This window comes from Macrobrachium rosenbergii, chromosome 28 (assembly GCF_040412425.1).
Source record: "Macrobrachium rosenbergii isolate ZJJX-2024 chromosome 28, ASM4041242v1, whole genome shotgun sequence".
NCBI lineage: Eukaryota > Metazoa > Arthropoda > Malacostraca > Decapoda > Palaemonidae > Macrobrachium > Macrobrachium rosenbergii.
In genome coordinates this window covers 8,019,450-8,040,428 of record NC_089768.1, presented here as the reverse complement: position 1 = coordinate 8,040,428, position 20,979 = coordinate 8,019,450, and the positions used below count along the sequence as shown (strand labels likewise).

General features: G+C 44.6%; 1 protein-coding gene across 4 annotated transcripts in view; it reads left to right on the top strand.

Annotated features, from left to right (window-relative positions):
- Mau2 (Mau2 sister chromatid cohesion factor) overlaps window positions 1-20,979 on the top strand; it is an 85,607-nt gene that overhangs the window by 7,982 nt on the left and 56,646 nt on the right. For 2 of the 4 annotated variants that reach the window (XM_067129941.1, XM_067129940.1), the window contains exon 3: window positions 15,948-16,070. In XM_067129941.1, the coding sequence (XP_066986042.1) occupies window positions 15,948-16,070 (123 nt within the window). The remainder of the gene's footprint in view (window positions 1-15,947; window positions 16,071-20,979) is intronic. The other 2 variants (XM_067129943.1, XM_067129942.1) reach the window with 1 other exon arrangement.

Below are 20,979 nucleotides of genomic sequence, written 5' to 3'. Positions count from 1 at the left end.
AAGCTTTCATTTTGTTCATGAGACTTACCTGTCAGATATATATATAGCTGTATTCTCTATTAGTCCGACAGAATTTCAAAACTTACGACACACGCAGTGGGAGATCAGGTGGTTAGTACCCATTCCTGCCACTGGGAGGCGGGTATCAGGAACCATTCCCATTTTCTATTCAGATTTTCTCTGTCGCCGGTACTGTCAACACTTGTTTTCAGTACCTCCGTCTTGGATTTCGGATAAAACTTGGTTGTCACTTGAGTATTTGTTTGATTTTTGGTTTTGACTTGACTTGTGGCTAGGCATACGCTATTGTGGATTGTTTTGGATTTGGCTTTGTTTTTTCCTTGGATTAAGATGTCTGAATCTAGTTCTTCTAGTTATCGAGTTTGCCGTGTGCAAGACTGTAAGGTGAGGCTACCGAAAATTTTGGTAGATCCTCACACTGTATGCTCGGGTTGTAGAGGGCATGTTTGTTTGTTGAATGACCGATGCAAGGAGTGTGAATCTTTGTCTGATGCTAGTTGGAGGACTTATGATTCGTATGTGAGAAAGCTAGAGCGAGATAGGATCAGGAGGTCTTCCTCCAGAAGTGGTAGGAGTCAGGGTAGTGTTTTTCACCTGTTAACCCTCCTGTAGACGTAGCTCTTCCTAACCCTGTGGTGTTGCCCCGAACCCCGGGGTTGTGTCTCATGGAAGGTGATGCCCTGGCGGTTATTATGTCTTCCATTCGTACCTTGAAGCTAATATGCTCGCTCTTCAAAGTGCTGTGAAGTGCAGTGATAGTGTCTGTCCCCTTGTGTTGTGGAGGGGGCGTCAGATCGGCCGTATAACGCCTCTAGGGTCTAGACCTCTGTCGGACTCCCAGGACTCAGGGAGTGGGCAAGTCGAAAGCCGCAAAGAGGGTTACGCGGACCCCCCCACCGATCTGGCGCCCTTCGGCATGTCCTGATGACGCTTCCCAGGCACCAAGGATCGTGCTCGGGCACGAATCTTGGCGATTGCTTCTCTTCCCCGATTCCTCCTCCCCCCGCCGGGAGTGGAAATCTCGGGATTCTCGCCCTTTGAAGAGAAGCTTCAAAGAAGGGGACGCTTCACGCCCCTTTTCTCGTGACGCCGCTCTTCTCCGGAGGATTTTGACGCCATCCTGCTGCAGAAGAGGACCAGGGACGTCATCGGACGATGACGCTTTTTGAGCGCTCCGCCGCTCCAGAAAGAAGGCTGTTGCTTCCCTGTGAGAAGGAAGAAGGCGTCCCCTCGCCCCTCTTCTTCTCACAAGATCAGTCCTTCTCCTGAGGAGGAGACTTCTCCTACTCGTAAGCTGCTCCTAGGCATGCAGAAGCAATTGGCTTCGTTAATGGCCCAGAAGGAGACTGATGCGTGTCGTCGTCGGAAGGATTCCGGCTGCCGATCAAGAGGTCCAAACCTTCCCCTTCTCCTTCTCCACGTTCGTCGTCGCCTCATGCTTCGCCGCCCTCTAGAAGTCCTGTTGCTCAGCGCTTTACTGGTCTCGGCAGGGATCGCAATTTCCCGCTTTCTGATGCTCTTCATGCTGCCAGGCTTGACGCCTCGTTACGAAGATCATCTTGTTTCGCCAGGACGCTTCTCATGCTGCTAAGCATGACGCTCATGCTGCTCGGCAAGACGCCTCCCTTGCTGCTCGACATGACGCCCCTTGCTGCTCGTCATGACGCCTCCCTGGCTGCTCGGCAAGACGCCCTTGCAGTTTGGCAAGACGCCTCCCTTGCTGCTCGGCACGACGCCTCCCTTGCTGCGCAGGCATGACGCTCCTTGCTGCGAGGCATGACGCCTCCCTCGCTGCTCGCTCTCACCAGGACGCTCGTCGGATCGATCGTCAAGAAGCTCGTCGGGAATCTCGCCAGGACGCCGCCGGGACGCTCGTTTAGACTCTTCTGCCCGAGACTTTCGCGACCCCTCTCGGACTTCTTCCAAGCAGAAGTCCCTTTTGCATGTTGGTCTGCAAGGACTTCGTCCTCCCGGTTCTTCTCCTGCCCCTTCGGTTGTTCCTGTGGAAGAAGGAGAGCTGTCTAGTGCTTCGGATCCTGCAGTTGAGGATCAGTCCTCTTCTTCTTCAGCTTCTGCAGACTACCAAGTCTTGACTAGGCTGCTGAAGGACTTGTTTGGGGACAAGTTTCAACCCTCTGCTCCTCGCCCTCCCCCCTCGCAGCTAACCTCGTCTAAATCACAAAAGTCTTCTGGTTTTGTGAAGATGGCTACGTCTCTCTCTACGAAGAGGGCCTTTAACAAGGTTCAGGAGTGGATGGACTCCAGGAAGGCCCAGTGCAAGACTTCTTTCGCCCTGCCTCCATCAAGATTGAGTGGAAAAGCAGGAATTTGGTACGAGACAGGAGAGGAGGTTGGTTGGAGAGTTCCTTCCTCTTCTCAAGGGGATTTTGCCAGCCTTGTGGACGCCCCCAGAAGGTCTCTCCTTTCATCAGCGAAGGTGTCCTGGTCTTTATCTGAGACCGATCACCATCTGAAAGGCCTATTCAGGTCTTTAGAAGTCTTCAACTTTCTGGACTGGTGCCTGGGAGTCCTGGACTTGCAGGCTCGTGAGCCCTGACTCCATTAGTCTGGGAGATTTGTTTAGCGCCCTATCCTGTATGGACAAGGCGGTTAGGGATGGCTCCGAAGAACTGGCTGCCCACTTCTGTACGGGGCTTTTAAAGAAGAGAGCCATTTACTGCAACTTCACGGCGAAGTCGGTCTCTCCTACTCAGAAGGCAGAATTGTTGTTCGCTCCGCTTTCTAGCCATCTTTTTCCCCAGCCCTTAGTCAAGGATATGGCCGCCACTTTGCAAGAGAAGGCTACTCAGGACCTCCTGGCCCAGTCTTCTAGACGTCCTGCAGCCCCTTCGACTTCTTTCCCTTGGGCAGGCTTCCAAGATTCAGAAGCCCTTTCGTGGAGGACCCTCTTCTAGATCGTCCCTTTCGAGGAAGAGGTCCTCAAGAGGTAGAGCCCCTTCTAAGACCAGGGGCAAGAAATGACTCCGTGAGACCTTCAGACACCGGTAGGAGCCAGGCTTCTTTCTTTTGCAAGAGCCTGAGAGAGAGAGGGACGGACAACTGGTCCCTCCAAGTCATCGAAAAGGGATACAAGATCCCATTCCTCGTATTGCCTCCGTTATGTACAAAACCCATAGATCTGTCGCCATCCTATCAGCAGGAGAAGCAGCAGATTCTCTTCGACCTGCTCGAGCAAATGCTCGAGAAGAGAGCTGTGGAGCAGGTCTCAGATTTACAATCCCGGGCTTTTACAACAGGCTGTTTCTGGTACCAAGCAGTCAGGGGATGGAGACCAGTTCTGGACGTCAGCAAGTTGAACCATTTCGTTCTGAAGGAAAAGTTCGTAATGGAGACGTCCCAGTCGGTCATGGGAGCCCTAAGACCAGGCGACTGGATGGTTTCTCTCGATCTCCAGGACGCCTATTTTCACGTCCCTATACATCCTCTATCGAGGAAATACCTGAGATTTGTCCTGCGGGACAGGTATTCCAATTCAGGGCTCTGCTTCGGGCTCAGCACAGCTCCTATGGTTTTCACGATTTTAATGAGGAATGTTGCGAGATGGCTTCGCCTTGGAGGAATAAGAGTCTCTCTTTATTTGGACGATTGGCTCATTCGAGCCTCGTCAATGACGAGGTGTCTGGAGGATCTTCACACGACTTTGACCTTGACGAAGTCCCTAGGACTTCTGGTGAATTTCAAAAGTCCCATCTGACCCCGACTCAGTCCATCGTTTATCTGGGGATTCAGATGGATTCAGTGGCTTTTCAGAGCGTTTCCGTCTCAAGAAAGACAACTACAGTGTTTAGACAAAGTTTCAGCCTTCCTGAGGAAAGAAACATGCTCGGTGAGGGAATGGATGAGTCTGCTGGGGACCATTTCATCACTGGAGAAGTTTGTTTCCTGGGAGACTGCATCTCAGACCGCTTCAATTCTTCCTTGCAGAGAACTGGCAGGACAAGGAGAATCTGGAAGTTTCTCTGAGTATTTCGCCAAAGGTAAAGAATCACCTATGGTGGTGGCTCGATCCATCGAAGTTGGCAGAAGGCCTTTCTCTCAAACTTCAGAACCCCGACCTAGTGTTGTTTTCCGACGCGTCCATCTCGGGTGGGGAGCAACACTGGGAGGGACGAAGTGTCGGGCACCTGGAGAGGGGAACAGGTGTCCTGGCACATAAACCTCAAAGAATTGGGGCGATTCAGTTGGCCCTTCTTTTCTTCGAGGGACGAGTCACGAACCGAGTTGTCCAGATCAACTTGGACAACACCACGGCCCTTTCATACCTCAAGAAACAGGGAGGAACTCACTCTCGGTCCCTGTTCGCCTTAGCAAAGGACATCCTTCTGTGGGCTCAGGCCCGAAATATTACGATCCTCACGAGGTTTGTTGCAGGCGTAGAGAACGTCCGTGCGGGTCTTCTAAGTCGGCAGCGACAACTGCTCCCGACCGAATGGACCCCACACCAAGAAGTGTGTCAAGGACTGTGGAAGCTTTGGGGACGTCCCTTGGTAGATCTCTTCGCAACTTCCAAGACGAAGAGACTTCCTCTTACTGCTCCCCTGTTCTCGACCCAGGAGCGCTCTCAGTAGACGCTCTTCTCTGGGATTGGTCGGGGATGGACGTATGCCTTTCCCCGTGCAAAATCATCGGAGAAGTCATCAGGAAGTTTGCGTCGTCGGAAGGGACGAGGATGACGCATCGCCCGTTTTGGCCTTCGAGGAATGGTTCACAGAGGTCATGTCCTTCCTAGTGGACTTTCCGAGATCTCTGCCCATGAGAGTCGATCTACTCAGACAACCCCACTTCGAGAGGTACCACAAAAACCTCCCCGCTCTGAGTCTAACTGCATTCAGACTATCGAGAAGCTGGCCAGAGCGAGAGGTTTTTCTAGACCAGTGGCGAAAGCTATTGCCAGAGCGAGAAGACTCTCTTCCAGTAATTTGTACCAATCGAAGTGGACCGTCTTTAGGAGATGGTGTAGAAAGAAGGGCATTTCCTCTACCACGACCTCTGTGAGCCAGATAGCAGACTTCCTCTTGTTTCTGAGGAGTGATGTTAAACTAGCAGTCCTGACTATCAAGGGATATAGAAGCATGCTATCATCTGTTTTTAGGCATAGAAACTTGGATCTGTCTAACAACAAAGACCTTCACGATCTATTCAGATCCTTTGAAACCTCGAAGGTGCCTCAACCAAGGACTCCTTCTTGGAATTTGGATGTTGTGTTACGGTTCCTGATGTCCAGTTCGTTCGAACCTCTTCGTTCTCGTCATTGAGGAACATTACCAGAAAGACTATTTTTCTAACCGCTCTAGCAACTGCAAAGAGGGTTAGTGAACTGCAAGCCTTTAGTAGACATATAGGCTTTAAAGGACATAACGCAGTTTGTTCTTTAAGCCCTTCCTTTTTAGCGAAAAATGAGAACCCGTCTAACCCTTGGCCCAAGAGCTTCGAAATCAAGGGTATGGCTGAGATCCTAATTCAAGAGCCAGAGAGAGTCCTTTGCCCTGTTAGGGCTCTCAAAGTCTACTTAGACAAGACGAAGGAAAGTCGAGGTCCCTCATATAGTTTATGGTGTTCCGTAAAGAGACCGGACTTACCTATGTCGAAGAATGCTCTGGCTTTCTTTCTGAGGGATACGATTAAAGAAGCCCATTCATGCTGTCAAGACACTGATTTTAAACTTCTGAAAGTCAATGCTCACGAGGTGAGGGCGGTTGCAACTTCAGTGGCTTTTCAGAAGAATATGTCACTCAGTAACATTCTGGGTGCCACATTTTGGCGTAGCAACTCTGTGTTCGCCTCACACTACCTGAGAGATGTGAAGACGACATATGAGAACTGCTTCTCGCTAGGACCATACGTTTCATCGCAGATACTTTCCTGGGGCAGGGGATGACACTCATCCTATCCTATAGAAAATGGTTGGATAGTGTTTTTATGGTTGTTGGGTCGACTGCCTGTGGCGGACTTCCCACTCGTTAGCTTTAGTTGCGTTATCCTAACTTAGTTAGGCTTGGTCAGGTGGTTGGTTTTACTTGTTTGCCCTCATTGTATGGTCAATATGGTCTAGTCACATTGTGGTCACGCCCCCGTTGACAGATCATCTAGAACTCACCAGCTATACAGGTCACACCCTTGCTGGAGACTCTAGTTAAGCAGAAGCGGACTTGGGTGACAGTAATCACGAAGTCAGCTATGCTAACAGGTAAGGAACCAAAGTATCTTTCACCAACATGTAGTGTGTTTTCCAAAATCCTATTCTGTCTGTACCCACCTCCAATGGTGGTATTCAGCTATATATATATCTGACAGGTAAGTCTCATGAACAAAATGATATTTTAATGATAAAATAAAGTTTGTTCATACTTACCTGGCAGATATATATATTCATAGTGCCCGCCCACCTCCCCTCAGGAGACAGTGGCACTAGAAAATCTGAATAGAAAATGGGAATGGTTCCTGATACCCGCCTCCCAGCGGCGGGAATGGGTACTAACCACCTGATCTCCCACTGCGTGTGTCGTAAGTTTTGAAATTCTGTCGGACTAATAGAGAATACAGCTATATATATATCTGCCAGGTAAGTATGAACAAACTTTATTTTATCATTAAAATATCATTTTTAGGTACAGTATTAGGAGCATTTATACAAATAATTGTTGTGGACAAATATGACTGATATATGTTTAATTTGGGAAATCCATTCCTTAAGTAAGTGCAGTCCCATGCATATCATTTTGAAATTGTACAGTAGTTTTGTAAGCCACTTAAACTTCAGTATACAGTATTGCATGTTATGCCACTGTAAAATAGTTGTGCTGAATAATTTTGTAGTTTCAAAATTTGTCAAAACTTGATTGTTCCTACACAAGTACAAACCTCCATCCTGTACATAGGATTTAGCTTGCAAATGCAAGCTGGAATGGCCGTTTATCTTTCAGGCAAGGTTGTTAACTATCAACAGGTTGGGTGAAGCCCCATGCACTTGTTGGTATGCTCTTCACTATGCTTCTGGCCACCGTCACAAACAGAACAGGCAGTCCCCGGTTTACGACGGGTCTGGCTTATGACGTTCTGAGGTTATGACGCTTTTCAAATATATTCATCAGAAATTATTTCCTGGTTTATGACGCATGTTCCCGGGTTATGACGCGTCGTACGCCGATCTGACGGAAGAAATATGGCTCCAAAAAGGCAGAACAATAAAAATTTGGAGGATTTTTGATGACAAACTCAATATAAATGCAGTTTACATCGTTTTCAATACACCCAAAGCATTAAAAGTAAGGTTTTCTTAGGACTTTTGATGATTTATGACGATTTTCGGTTTATGATGTGGTGTAAAATGGAGCCCCCGTTGTAAACCGGGGACTGCCTGTACAGACATCTCTGTGGAGACTCTGCCCGACTTGGTGTATGCTTTTTTGCATGCTTTTCTTGTTTGGTTATACAGTAAACCCCCCATATTCGCAGGGGATGCGTACTGCAACCCCCCCCCATATAGCGAAAATCTGTGAATACTTAAAACCCCTCTAAAAACACTTAGAACTGCCTATTTTGATAGTTTAAACATAAAAAAACCCTCTAACAATGCTTATACCTGAGTATTTTAATAGTTTTATCACAACTCCCACTGATTGTTCAGTAGAGAGCCACTGATGGGGAGAGTATGTTCACTTTGGCAACTCTCTAGTGGCCTCATTTCACTCTAAGGGAGACATTCCTCCAAAGGAATCTCTCTTAGGGTGAAGAGTCTTCACCTCATACAGAAAGAATTTCTGCAACCAGAATAGTCCTTGTTTGGAGTGTTGTGAGTGGCTGTACAAGCAATGGGTAAAGTTTCCCACTAAGAAGAAAGAGAGGAAAAGTTTTCCCAGGTGTCTTCAGAGTGCAGTGCTCCTCCAGTGACACCAAAGGTGGTTTTTGGTACCTTTTCTCCCCCAAATAAACTTCCATGTATTGTTATTACACTCCCAAGGGAGGAGATTCCCCTTCACTGACTCCCACTTATTATTTGGTAGAGAGCCACCAAGGAGGAGAAGACATTCATTCTGGCAGCTCTCTAGAGGCCATGTTTCACTTTGAGGGAGAGTTTTACTTTGGTGGACATGCTCTCTTAGGGCAAAAAGAAGAGCTTTCACCTAACCCAACTTGTTTCAGAGACGATGGGGACCAAGAGATTCATGGAGGGCGTTGTGGCCTTCTCTGGGTCTGTAGGGGGAACCCATTGTCCCTGTCTTGATCAAGCAACCTTTCTGCTGGTAGGGTGGCCCTGTGACTGCTTGATAGTGACTGTTACGAAGTCAGCAGTCATAGTGTCTACTGGCTCTGATTGCCTCCTCCTACACCATCTCACATCATGCACCAACATCTGTGTGTCCCAAGAAATTGTCCTTTTCTGCTCTGGAGGCAGTTCTCCCCCACTTGTTTTTCTCGCCTTGGACCGTGTCTGCTCACTGCAAGAAGTCGAAGGAGCAGAAGAGGAAGTTGTATCATTTTCATCTTTGTTGTCAGGTGGTTTCACTCTTCACTTTCGACTTCCAGTGTTACTAAACAGAGGAAAAAGAAGACTGCTATGTCTTCTCCCTGCAAAAAGGAACATAACTCGGACTGATGGCTTGGTCACCCCATTCAGTTTTTTTCTCCTGGAAGACTGGGGCATACTCACAGGACAGCCCTCTCCCTCATTCATGTAAACAAGACCACTTTCCTTGTCACGTGCGGACGTTGTCACTGGGTTGACAGCTACCCACAGCCTCGCATACCTGGGAAGATATCTGTTTTCTCCAGGCTGGGCAAGGGTGCCAGAGACTGCTCACCTGTCGCTTTCACCTCTTTGGATGTTTCCCAGAGTGGGAGGCTGGGCAGGTCGGGGGTTGGGACTGGGATGATTTGTGATCCCTTCCTAGCCTTTCCATGGAGGTTTGTGTTCCTGGATCAGCCTTAGGGCTGGACAGGTCATACACCTGAGTGGTTGAGAGGTCTTCAGGGAGCTCTGACAAGTTTCCCTCTCCAGCAGAGAGTGGCTTGGGAGGACCTTGATTTGGATGGACCTGAAGGTCCTCTTCCCCAGGACATTGACACTCCTGAGTAATAACAGCATTTTCAAGAGTTCATTTGACTGATCCGTCAGTACAATGACCTGGAATTTGTCTGTATATTTATTTTATGCTGCTTTGGTGTTGTCACCGTCATTTTGCTACTAGTGTGTGGCTTCAACTGCATACATGTTCTCTCCCATTGAGTCCTTTATACAGTAGGTCCTCAGAGAGAACCCAGGCCTCCAGTCAGCCTGCCATGGTCCAGACTTGCTAGCATGGTTTTGGATCAAGTGAATTCTCTTGTGTCTGGGCAAGAAAATTCACTAAGATCCAATGTGTCTTATTAGATACTTCTTCTGCCTTTGGCCCATGAGAGGAAATATTACATACCTTCAGAGTGTTATATTGACTAAACAGGTTGATCTGGACACGACTTGTCTGTGTCCTGGTCAAGCACTAGAATATCTGTGTGCAGAGGGGGTGTCTCACAGGTGGAGGTATCAGTGCTGTAATCAGTTGCTGTGTCAGCACTCCAAGTGGTACCTTAGACCTTTGGTTTCTTAGGGTCTGCCTTTATAGTGCCTACTTAGCCCACCAGACAACTAACCTGTGGCCCAGTTTGGCACTGAAGAGGCTGGATGCTGTGTTTTCCCAACTCTCCTGGTTTGTAGGACCAGATTTGGTATTAGCACTCTGGAATGGACCAGTATTTGGGGTCTACCTCTCTCTTCCCTCGGCGTGAGGTACAGGCTGAGGTGGATAGTTACCTGTTGAGAATAATGACATGCTTGTCTACCAGGCAGCGTCACATAAAGGCCTTTGCAAGGCACTGAGGCCTGGCCTTCGGATTAGGCTGACCATCCCTCTTTGGGTTAGAAAAAGTCCTAGGCTTCCTCTGCCCCTCAAAGAGGAACCCAGTCTTCTGCTCCTGTAGCAAGAGGTTCGCAGTTGCATTCCTTCCAGCTCCCACCTTTCATCACTGGAGAAGCTGTTCCCTCATGGTCAGGTTCACCTCTGCAGTGGAGGTTGAAGGAGTTCAGGTCTCCAGTGAAAGACCCTCTTTCATCTGGTTTCTCTCTCAGAGGAGGTAAGGGAGGACCTAGCTTGGTGGTTAGACGACAGGAACCTCACAGTATGAGTGTCACTAGGCACTTCTCTGGAAATTCTTCTTAATTCCATAGCTATAGTTTCCACTCAAATGGCAGCTTAGATTAAAAATTTCGCTGGTAGAGCTTCAATATAGTTTGTGTAGGTGATCAGGCCGTCTCACTAATGGAATATTGGAACGACCTAGCAGACAATCCTCATTCGTTTCTTGCTGTCCGTGGTGGCAATACCTTGTCTGGTGGCAGCAGCATTCATTATTTTCTGGTTATTTTACCGGATTCCAATGGAGGATTCTTTAAATCAACCATCGGAATGCGTATATTGTAGCCTTCAAGCTGAAATCTTTCAGGTTGAGTTTTTTCTTATTTTTTGTTTACGTTGATTCAGAGTCATCAACGAGCCACCGGTAAACAACGCCATTTGCATTTATGGTTTGTTTACCTGTTAGGCTTCTGCTGGTGCCAATGATAGTTTTGCCTTAAGAGTAATTCTCGGATGTTACAACATTCCATTATAAAAGTAAATTGTTGTATGTTATGCCTTTTCATTAGGTCGTAACTTTGGCAATTTATAAATTGTTTTCCAGCTATAAACTACTAGTGAGCTGCGATAATAGTTTTGTTTTAAAAGTAATTCTTGAGTGTTATGAAACTCCATTATAAAAGTGATTGGTCTGTGTTAGGCCTTTTCATTAGGCCATAACCTTTGCAATTTATGAATTGTTTTACGGCCTTAAACTTCTAGTGAGCTTTCAATAATAGTTTTGCCTTAAAAATAATTCTCGGATGTTAGGTATTTTATTATAAAGTAATATTGTATGTTACGCCTTTTCATTGGGCATTAACTTTTGCAGTTCATGAATTGTTTTTCGACCATAGGCTACTGGCGAGACGCTGATAATGGTTTTGCCTTAAAGTAATTTTCAGATGTTACGACATTCCATTACTGTACTATATTTTTTTTTTTCATTAGGCCATAACTTTGGCAATTTATGATTTGTTTTTTCGGCCATAGGCTTTGCACAAGCCACTGATAATTGCCTTGAAAGTAATTCTTGGATATTTTGTCATTTCATGAGGCCTGTAACTTTTGCAATTATGATTTATATGCTGGACATATGCTTCCTATAAGCCTCCGGTAAAGCAGCAAGCAGTAAGGAGAGAATTGGGCATTTTGTGGGCTGCTACGATTAGACGTTCTTGACAGCTGAGAACCAGCTCACGCTATGAAGCTACTAGCTTGCTGGCTCTGACCTCGGGTGCCAGCTTTGCCCTCAGCACCCTCTCTCATGGGCTAGGCACCAGCGCTGGCACCAATTCTCTCCTTCTACTAGCCTCTTGCCATTTGCTCCCGCACCTGGCTCCCTTGCTTCCTTTCCATACCTTGCCAGTCTTGTGTCTTGGTTAACAGATGTAAAATCTGTTGAACGCAGCTGCTGCAGACAACAGCAACTATACCGAATTGTCAAATCTCTTGCTCTCTGGTGAACCAATACCTAACCTATTAGGATCCTCCAACCACACTTGCAGATCAACAAGCGCAATTGTTAGTAGGAGGGAGCCTATGTCTTGACTAGTGGGCAGATAAAATAATCTCTTCAATCCTCAGTTTCTTTATTCTCAACTTCTTATAATTCTTCAGTGACTTTCAGAGACATTTGCTGCAAACTAACAGCCTATATCAGTTTATTGTACAAAAAAAAATTGCATACTTAGTTCTACGAACAATAAATCCATAATAAACAAATTGTTTCATTTATGCACAAATCACGGTATACTCATATATGGCATCCCCACACAGGATACCAGTAATTACAACAGGCACTAGAACAGCACTCCGTCCAAATATCTAAAACTCAAAATGATTCCAATAAGAAATAAGCTTACAATGTGAAATAATGACCAAAATTTCTATGACAAAAGAAACTGCTACAATGACGGCAAATGCTTCATGAATTACATTACAAACAAACAAACACCACGTACCCAGCTCGCTTCTGTAGCCTCACAAAGGGCAGAAATATTATCCAAGCATTAAACAGCTCTGCCGCTAGCCTCACAAAGTTCAGAAGGTTGCTAATTAACAGGGTCCTAAGACCCAGGGCACACACTATATTCAATTCACTGCATTGGTTGATACTGTAGTTCCAAATTCATAGGAAACACTACCAAAGTCTTTCCCAAGCACAGGTCTGTTTACAATCAGTGACACACAAAGCAATCCTTCTTGCAGGCGGGCTGGCGGCGACAGACGTGAAACCGTTCTCAAAGCCCACGACAGGGTCCAGTTCACGGCTTCCGAGCTTCTTTCACTCGGCAATCACGCAACCAACAACAATGCAAACTTCACACACACACACACATTTCCAAACCCACGACACATTCCACAAATCATACACAAGTGATCAAATTCACTCGTACAAACAGTATAATAAAATAACGACAAAAAAAATCAAATTAATGTTTCAAGTCCACTTTGCACGGAAACTCTTTGTACATCAGATAACAAGCCAAACACAAATACTAGATCATTTTATGATACAAATTCATTGTGATAAGAAAGTTCATATTAAATAACGATATTTGAATAAGGCACTGTTCTAACATCTATGTCGTAACATTCAATACCTTTGATTCGTATGTTTCTCCTTATCTGAATATATCGTAGTTACGGTTTTAAAGTGATATTCTTAAAATTTGTGTCAAATTAGAAAACGAGAAACTTATTGTTAAATGGCAAACTTACTAATTTTTCTGTCATTACTGAATTTTGCTAGTAATTTACTTCCAAATGGTTACAAGTTACTTAAGTAAATGGGAGGGGCCTGTGCAGGATCTTACAGGCAAGTCCGAGTGCCCAAGTTCCGAGCTCCCAAGTTCCGAGCACCCAAGTTGCGAGCGCCCAAGTTGCGAGCACCCAAGTTGCGAGCGCCCAAGTTGCGAGCACCCAAGTTGCGAGCACCCAAGTTGCGAGCACCCAAGTTCCGAGCGCCCAAGTTCCGAGCGCCCAAGTTCTGAGTTCCCAAGCCCTGAGATCCCAAGTTCTGAGTGTCCCTCTGTATCCTAGTGTCCGAGTGCTTGGTGGCCTTCGAGGTTCAGTGTCCGAGCGCACATTAACCTCCGAGTGTCCAGTGGTCGAGTGACTACTATCCGAGCACCCAGTGTCTTATCGCCCAGTGTTCGACGCCCAGTGTCCGAGCTCAGATAGTAGTCACTCGACCACTGTGCATTTGGACAATGGACACTCGGAGGTTAATGTGCATTCGGACACTGAACTTGTTTCCTATGTCTTTCTCTCTGTTTGGAGCCAGATGTCAGTATGGTGCCAGCTGTCAGTCACCTAACACCACACTCAGGACGACAGACACTACCTCTTCGCTTTTCTACATCAGTTTCATCCATTCCTATGCTTCATTGGAGACCATTCAGCACCAATTTAGTAATTTGTTGGGCTTGTTACACCGTCCGCCGAAAATCTAGTGTCCAAACATCCAGTGTAAGAGCACCCAGTGCCAGAGGCTTGGTGCCTAGGATTGTTTCCATGCCTGTCATGTAAGGACTCAGACAGTTATGGTTTTAGAGTTTTTTCCGCTCTTGTTTTGTGTTCTGTAGACGGAGATCTCTGATGCTCTCTTCTACTGTGAGATTCATACAGTTGGTACAGGCCATCGCTCCCAAACGATGCTGTTCCAACACTAGTTTCGGAGCGCTCAACACTATTTCTTGTACTCGGCTCCTGACGATGAGCTGCATGTTCCTCATTTCTCCCTCTTAGACATTAGATGAAGGCCAAGGAGACGATCCAGGCAGTTCTTTCACCCATTCTCCAGGACGATTTGATATGCAGGGAGCATTCTTCCAGATCCCCATCCAAACTCCGGAAAGTTTTTTAGTTCCGTCTTATGAGACAGGGCTCCCAATCGGGAGTCTGTGCTTCAACCTCTCCTGATTCCTAGCTCTTCCTGCATTGTTCATAACTTCAGTCTTTACATGTCGAGTGTCTTCTTTACCTTTGAAGAAAAGGGGCTAGAAGGCTCTTGACAGTATCCTTTACCAGGTTGTCTCTTATTCCAGGTTTCTTTAGTCGGACCTTCAGTGGTGGCTGTCCGAACATGACTTGTGCAAGGGAATTCCTTCTTCTGCTGAGCCTAGTTCTAGTCTTCTTCTCAGCACCTCAGATCTAGGTCAAAGGAGCCCACTTGAGGAACCGGGAAGTTGTCGAGGACTCTGTCCCCAAGAAGAACGGAATCTTTACTTATACTTTGGAGAGCTAAAGCGTTTCTCTTAGGGCTCTAGTACTGCTCGACCCTAGCTCACATCTAGACTGTGGTAGTCTATTTGGATAGGACCTCAGTCCTAAGACATCTGCTTAGGAATTTAAACACTAAATATGACTCTAGTCATGCTCCCAAAGTATTAAACTAACTTTTAAATGAAATTAAGGTTAGTGTAATTTTATTTAAAAGTTAGCGTGTTTTAGAACGGTACAAATTTTGTAATTACAGTTATATTATTATTATAATTATTATTTAATCCTTATTATTAGGTAAAAAATTTATATATCATACAAAACAAATAAACATATATATGTACCATAAAAATTCTCTCATCTCAGTAAAAGAGAGAGAGAGAGAGAAATTGTTATTTTTATTTTTTATTTAATGTTATTTAATTTACACACAAAAGCTTGAAAAATTATAAAGGCACCAACAATTGTGGCTGCATTCCCTTTTCTTGAGTCCCTGCTAGATACAACTACACTGCACCAGAGCTGTGACGAGACTGACTCCACGGCCATCTTTGAACACCACCAAACGTTCCACTAACAACCAAACAAACAACCGATGTCCGGTAGTTAAACACCATTACACGTATACTTACAATTAAATACAGTGCACAAAACAGCAAAACACACTGCTTTTCACAACTAAATACAAACACAACAAAACATATCTTTCTTCTACATAATACTGCATGCATTTCCACTTTACGTAAATTTAGAAAGAATACATAAAACTATACCACAACTTGCAGAAAAGCACAATCTCTCTTGTAAAAGTTTTGAAAACACTAAACAAAGTGCTACCACGAGTTTTTAAATAAATGGCTGCCGCACGAGTTAGAAACTAGAGCTATGCAATTACTTGTGGAGTATATATGAAACAATTTTATTATGAATATATTTTTCATAATAAACTTAAGTTTCATATATACTTACCAAGTAATTACAGAATCGGAGCCCACCCCTTCCCCTCTTATGGGGAGGGGGCACAAACACAATTGAACTTACCAGCTGGTTGTTTCCCCGAGTCCTCCGATAGTGGGCGGAGCCTCTCATCTACAAAAAAACAATAGAAGTGCTACCATGAATTTGTAAAAAAGGCTGCCATGCAAGTAGAAACCTTAGCTATGTAATTACATGGTAAGTATATATGAAACTTAATTTTATTATGAAAATGCCATGTTTGTAATTTTATGCTTGGCCACCAAGTTAAGTGATTGGTTTTGAGGCTAAGTCCCTGGATTAGTTAGTAGTTTGACATTCAGTATGCATGGCCTAGGTGTGAGTTAACTTTCTGCCTCTACGACATCTCCCTCTTTGTATCATACTTTGCTAAGGAGTCATCCCATTCTTGGGCCAAGGTGATTAATTTACCACCGCAGAGTGAGATTCTGTGCTTCTGTTTGATTTTTGTGTCTTATGATACATGATTGCTTAACTGATCCAAGTGACTGGATAATTGTAGAATTAATATTGATAATTTTGCTTTTGCAGCAGATTGGAGTGTCAGAGTTAGATTATGCTACTGCAGGAGGCCTTCTTCAAGTTGGAATTGAGTACTGCCACATTCAAGGTGTTGCCTACAATCAGTTACTTTTCCTTTTGAGTAGAATTATGGTAAGTTGTATTTAAAACTTCTGCTTGTAAAGAGTAAAATTATGGTAAGTTGTATTTTAAACTTCTGCTTCTAAAGAGTAGAATTATGGTAAGTTGTATTTTAAACTTCTGCTTCTGAAGAGTAGAATTATGGTAAGTTGTAATTTAAACTTCTGCTTCTAGAAAACCTTGTATTTAATTGATTGTGCATAAAAGCTGTAGATTGGTTTTGACACAAATCCATTAGATTACAGTAGCGTAATGCTGAAGTACATAGCTCTGTAGACTTACTTACATATTCCAGAATTTCAAGAAGACATCCAGGCTCCAAAGTTCCTACATCCTAGAAAACAGTCACCCCCTGAATGTGTGCTCTGTGTAGTGCACCTGTGGGTGCTCCTTGGTTTTATTAATTCTGCTCTTCATTCAAATTCGTAATTCTTCTTCATTGATAGATTTCTGCTAATTCATTTCTAATTTTCCAAATAATATTATGTTCATTATAGTATAGAGGGATGAATAAATTTGTTTGTATTTAGCATTTCCCAACGTTTTGTGAGAGAGAGAGAGAGAGAGAGAGAGAGAGAGAGAGAGAGAGAGAGAGTGTAATGGTCGTTGGTGAGTGCTTCGGTTGTTGGAAGAGGGATGAGGTCGTTAGTTTGTTTACGGCGCTGTCTGTCTGTGGAATATGTGAAGGATTTTTCGGTTTTGGAGTGAGTCTTGAGTCAGAGCTAGTGCTGGTCAGTCGTTTGGTCTTGGACAGTTTTTTGTGTGCTTTTTGAGAGTTGTTGGTTTTTCTTGTTAGTGTACTGTTCTTGTTGTGTATATAGTTCTATCTTCTTTTTTTATGTTTCCTTGTTTTGTTTGTGTGGTTTTGGGTGCTGTGTTGGCGACCGTGGACGCCTTACTCCATCTTCCAGCAACCGAGGATCAGTGTGAGTGTTGTGTACTGTTTTTGTGGTTTTGAATTCCGCCACATAATATTTGGCGCCTGAACGTGGGGCAGCTGGTGGTGCAGCTGCAATTGAGATTAGTGGCTAGTAGTGTGACTGGAGGGAATGGAAGAGGAACTGGTGAGGTTGAGAGAGGAGTTGCGGCTGGCAAGAGAGGAGAATGGGAGGCTGAGGGGTGAGAATGAGGAGTTGAGGAGTCAGTTGGAGGAGATGGGGCGAATGCTAAGGAGTGCAAAAGAAGAAATGAAAGGGGAGATGAAAGAGTCAGAAGAGAGAATGGAAGAAAGGATGGATAAAAAGTTGGAGGGAATGATGAAAAGTGTGGAAGAAATGATGAAAGGTATGTTCAAGGGTGTTTTTGGAGAAGGGGCTGTTGGAGGCAGGTCCTCTGGAACGTGTGAAGGGGCAAGAGAGAAAGAAAAGGAGGAAGAAGTGAATGGAAGTGTGAGTGATGAAAGTGATATGGGAATAGGAAGTAAGAAACGAGGGAATGAGAGGCAGGGTAAGGAAAAGGGGAATGAAAAGCAAGGGAAGGAACAGAGGGAAAGTAAGGATAAGTCAGGGGAAGAAGAAGGGAAGAAGGGAAAGGGAAAGGAAACTGGTAAGAAGGGTAAGGAAGTGGGAAAGGCAGGAAAGAAGGGAGAGGGTGAAGGCAGTAGTGATAGTGAGATGGATGGAGGTGAGTGGATAAAAGTGGATAAAAAGAGGGGGAAGAAGAGTGTAATGAGTAAGATGAATGTAAGTGCGGAAGTGGACTCTTTGTATTCGGAAGAGGGTATGAAAGGACAGAGTGAAAGTAGCGAAAGTGGTAGTGAAAGTGAGAAAGAAATGAGAAAGGCTATGTATGTGAGGGAGGTACCCCGGTGTGAAAAGTATAATGAGTATGGAAGTAGGGATGTGCATGATTTCTTTAGGGAGTATGAAAGGTTTTGTCAGGATAAGTATGGGGAGAGTAAGAGAGTGTGGGCACGAGAATTAGGAGAATATTTGACTGGGTTTTTGCTTGATATGTATAGGGTTATTATGAGTGTGGGGGATGTTGAGTATGACAAGGTGAAAGCTAGACTAGTTGAGCAAGCGAGGCGTATGAAAGCGAGTGTTAAGTATAAGAGGAAGAATGAATTTGATGAGGCAAGAATGAAAGCTGGGGAAACCTTGTCACTGTATGCTTGTAGGCTGGAGACGTTGGCAAGGAAGAAGTTTGGGGATGATGGGATAGATGAATGTAAGGAGTTAGTACGGAAGTTGTTAGGGACAGTGCCAGATGGAGTTAGAGAATTTGTGAACTTGAAGCGGAAGGAGAAGAAAAGATGGACGAATGAAAGGTTGACTTGGGGAGAAATTTTGGAAATTGTAGAAGATTATGAGCTTGACAGGGTTATAAAAGAGAGCAGAAGTGTAAGTGTAAGGGCTGGGGTAGATGAGAGAGTACCAGAGTTTGGAAGCTTTAGGGATGCAGTGTTGAGGGGCCCAATGAGAATGTCCGATAGTGTAATAGATAGGAGTGTAAGAGCAAGTAATGTGGAGGTGCCAGTGAGGATGAATGGTGGGTTTGTAAGGGAACAATGGGTTGGACGGGTTAGGGATAGTAGTGTACAAAGGGGAAGGTCGGTGAGTGGAAGTCGAGCGAAGTGTTTTAGATGTGGAAAGGAAGGACATACAAAGAATGAGTGTAGGTGGGCTTTAGGAGCGTGTTTCGGGTGTGGGCAATTGGGACATTTGGTAAGGGAGTGTACGAAAGATAGGGGGGTTAAATGCTACAGGTGCGGACAGGTGGGTCATATTGCTAATGGTTGTAGGGGTACCCGAGTGAATGTAATATGTGGCAACTGTGGTAAGAATGGGCATTATGCGAGAATGTGTTCAGAACCGAGAGCGAAGTGTGACGAATGTGCAATGGAAGGGCATGTATCAAGTGTATGTAGACGAAAGAGGGTGACTGTGACAGCGAATTCGGGAAACTGTGTGTGAAGGGGGTTCAAATGGGTGGATCCTCCAGGATGCAAGCGGTGCGTGTGATGCATGTATGTGAGGGCTTGTGTATGGAGGATCAGCAATTTGTTTTGATAGAATATGGTAGAAAACGTAAGAAAGGGAAGAACGTAAGTGAACGGAATGATCGTAAGTTGTGTGATAGGGGTGTGAGTGCCAAAGTGAAAATGAGTGATAAAGCGTGTAATACGGATGAATGGGATGGTATGAATAGAACATTATAGCATATGCGGTTTGACATAACTGAGTTGACTGAACGTGTAGGGGTAAGTGAACGGTTGGAGATGAGCAAAAGTGTAAGAGTAAGAGAGCGTAGCAGTGATAGACGAGTGATTGAAAGCATGAATGAATCGTTGCAAGAGTTGGAAAGGTCAATGAGCGAATGGGATGGGTTAGTTGAAGAATTGGGGGAGGTATTTGGGAACGAGTTAGAGGGTATAGATGAGATTGTGGATGAAATTGAGAGTGGTAATAGTGAAGAAGATAGCGTGAATCTGAGAGAGAATGGAGGAGAAAATGTAAATCTGAATGTTGCTGGAAAGAGAGCGAGTCTGAGAGAATGATTGCGTGCTCGTGAACGCAGCGTTCTAAAGGACCTGCTAGTGAGCATCCATGGGTGTTATGTAAGGCGATTTGAATGCAGTGTGAAAGGTGTTGGTTGGGAAATGCTAAAAGGGGGGAGAATTATAGAGGGATGAATAAATTTGTTTGTATTTAGCATTTCCCAACGTTTTGTAAGAGAGAGAGAGAGAGAGAGAGAGAGAGAGAGAGAGAGAGAGAGAGAGAGAGAGAGAGAGAGAGAGTGTAATGGTCGTTGGTGAGTGCTTCGGTTGTTGGAAGAGAGATGAGGTCGTTAGTTTGTTTACGGCACTGTCTGTCTGTGGAATATGTGAAGGATTTTTCGGTTTTGGAGTGAGTCTTGAGTCAGAGCTAGTGCTGGTCAGTCGTTTGGTCTTGGACAGTTTTTTGTGTGCCTTTTGAGAGTTGTTGGTTTTTCTTGTTAGTGTACTGTTCTTGTTGTGTATATAGTTCTATCTTCTTTTTTTTATGTTTCCTTGTTTTGTTTGTGTGGTTTTGGGTGCTGTGTTGGCGACCGTGGACGCCTTACTCCATCTTCCAGCAACCAAGGATCAGGGTGAGTGTTGTGTACTGTTTTTTGTGGTTTTGAATTCCGCCACAATAGAAAACAAATTTAAAATTTTCTTGTGTGTGAGTGGAAAATTTCTCTTCCAAGTCCATTGAGTGGCCAGAGGTTTGCTGGCTACCTGTAAGTAGTGCTATTTTATTGGGGAAATAGTGTCACACAAGGTGTGAAAGGAGGCTTGATAGTGATAGCAGCCTGTGGATTTAAAAATAGTATGATTAAAATACTTAGTAAAAGATTAATATAATATTTATTCACAACACTATGTGCCATGTGTTTCATGTCGCTTCCAGCTAATGCTAAAATAAATTCCTTTGAACTGAAATCTGTGTTCTCTTTCCTGCCTGAGACAGCTTTACCAAAAGTAGACATTACATAATGCTGGTGAACTCAGGTAGTTGGAATATCTTGAATAGATTGTGTAAAACATCTTAGAAAATTATAATTTCCATTCTTTTAAACATAATAGTCAACAAAATTTTACAAATATGTTGAACTACTGCTTCTTCAAACTAAACTTTTTCTATATTTAGCTACTGTTCGTCCTTAAAGGTGTTACTCTTATGGTCCCACCAGGGCTTCATAAGATTTGATTTTGGTTTCCCACCAGGGCTTCATAAGATTTGATTTTGGTTTATGGTTACTAAACCTGGCATCGCAACATCTACAGTAGGTTATTGACACTGGGCACAATAAGACAGATAGAGTATTAAAGGATTCAAGGCAAGCGGGCTCTTTTCCTTGCCTACAGTGATTACCCTGTTTTCCCTTCATCCTTCTCACAAAGATATGGCAACAGTGCATGATTCGGCCAAATACCCATTATTCTTACAGTCTGTGG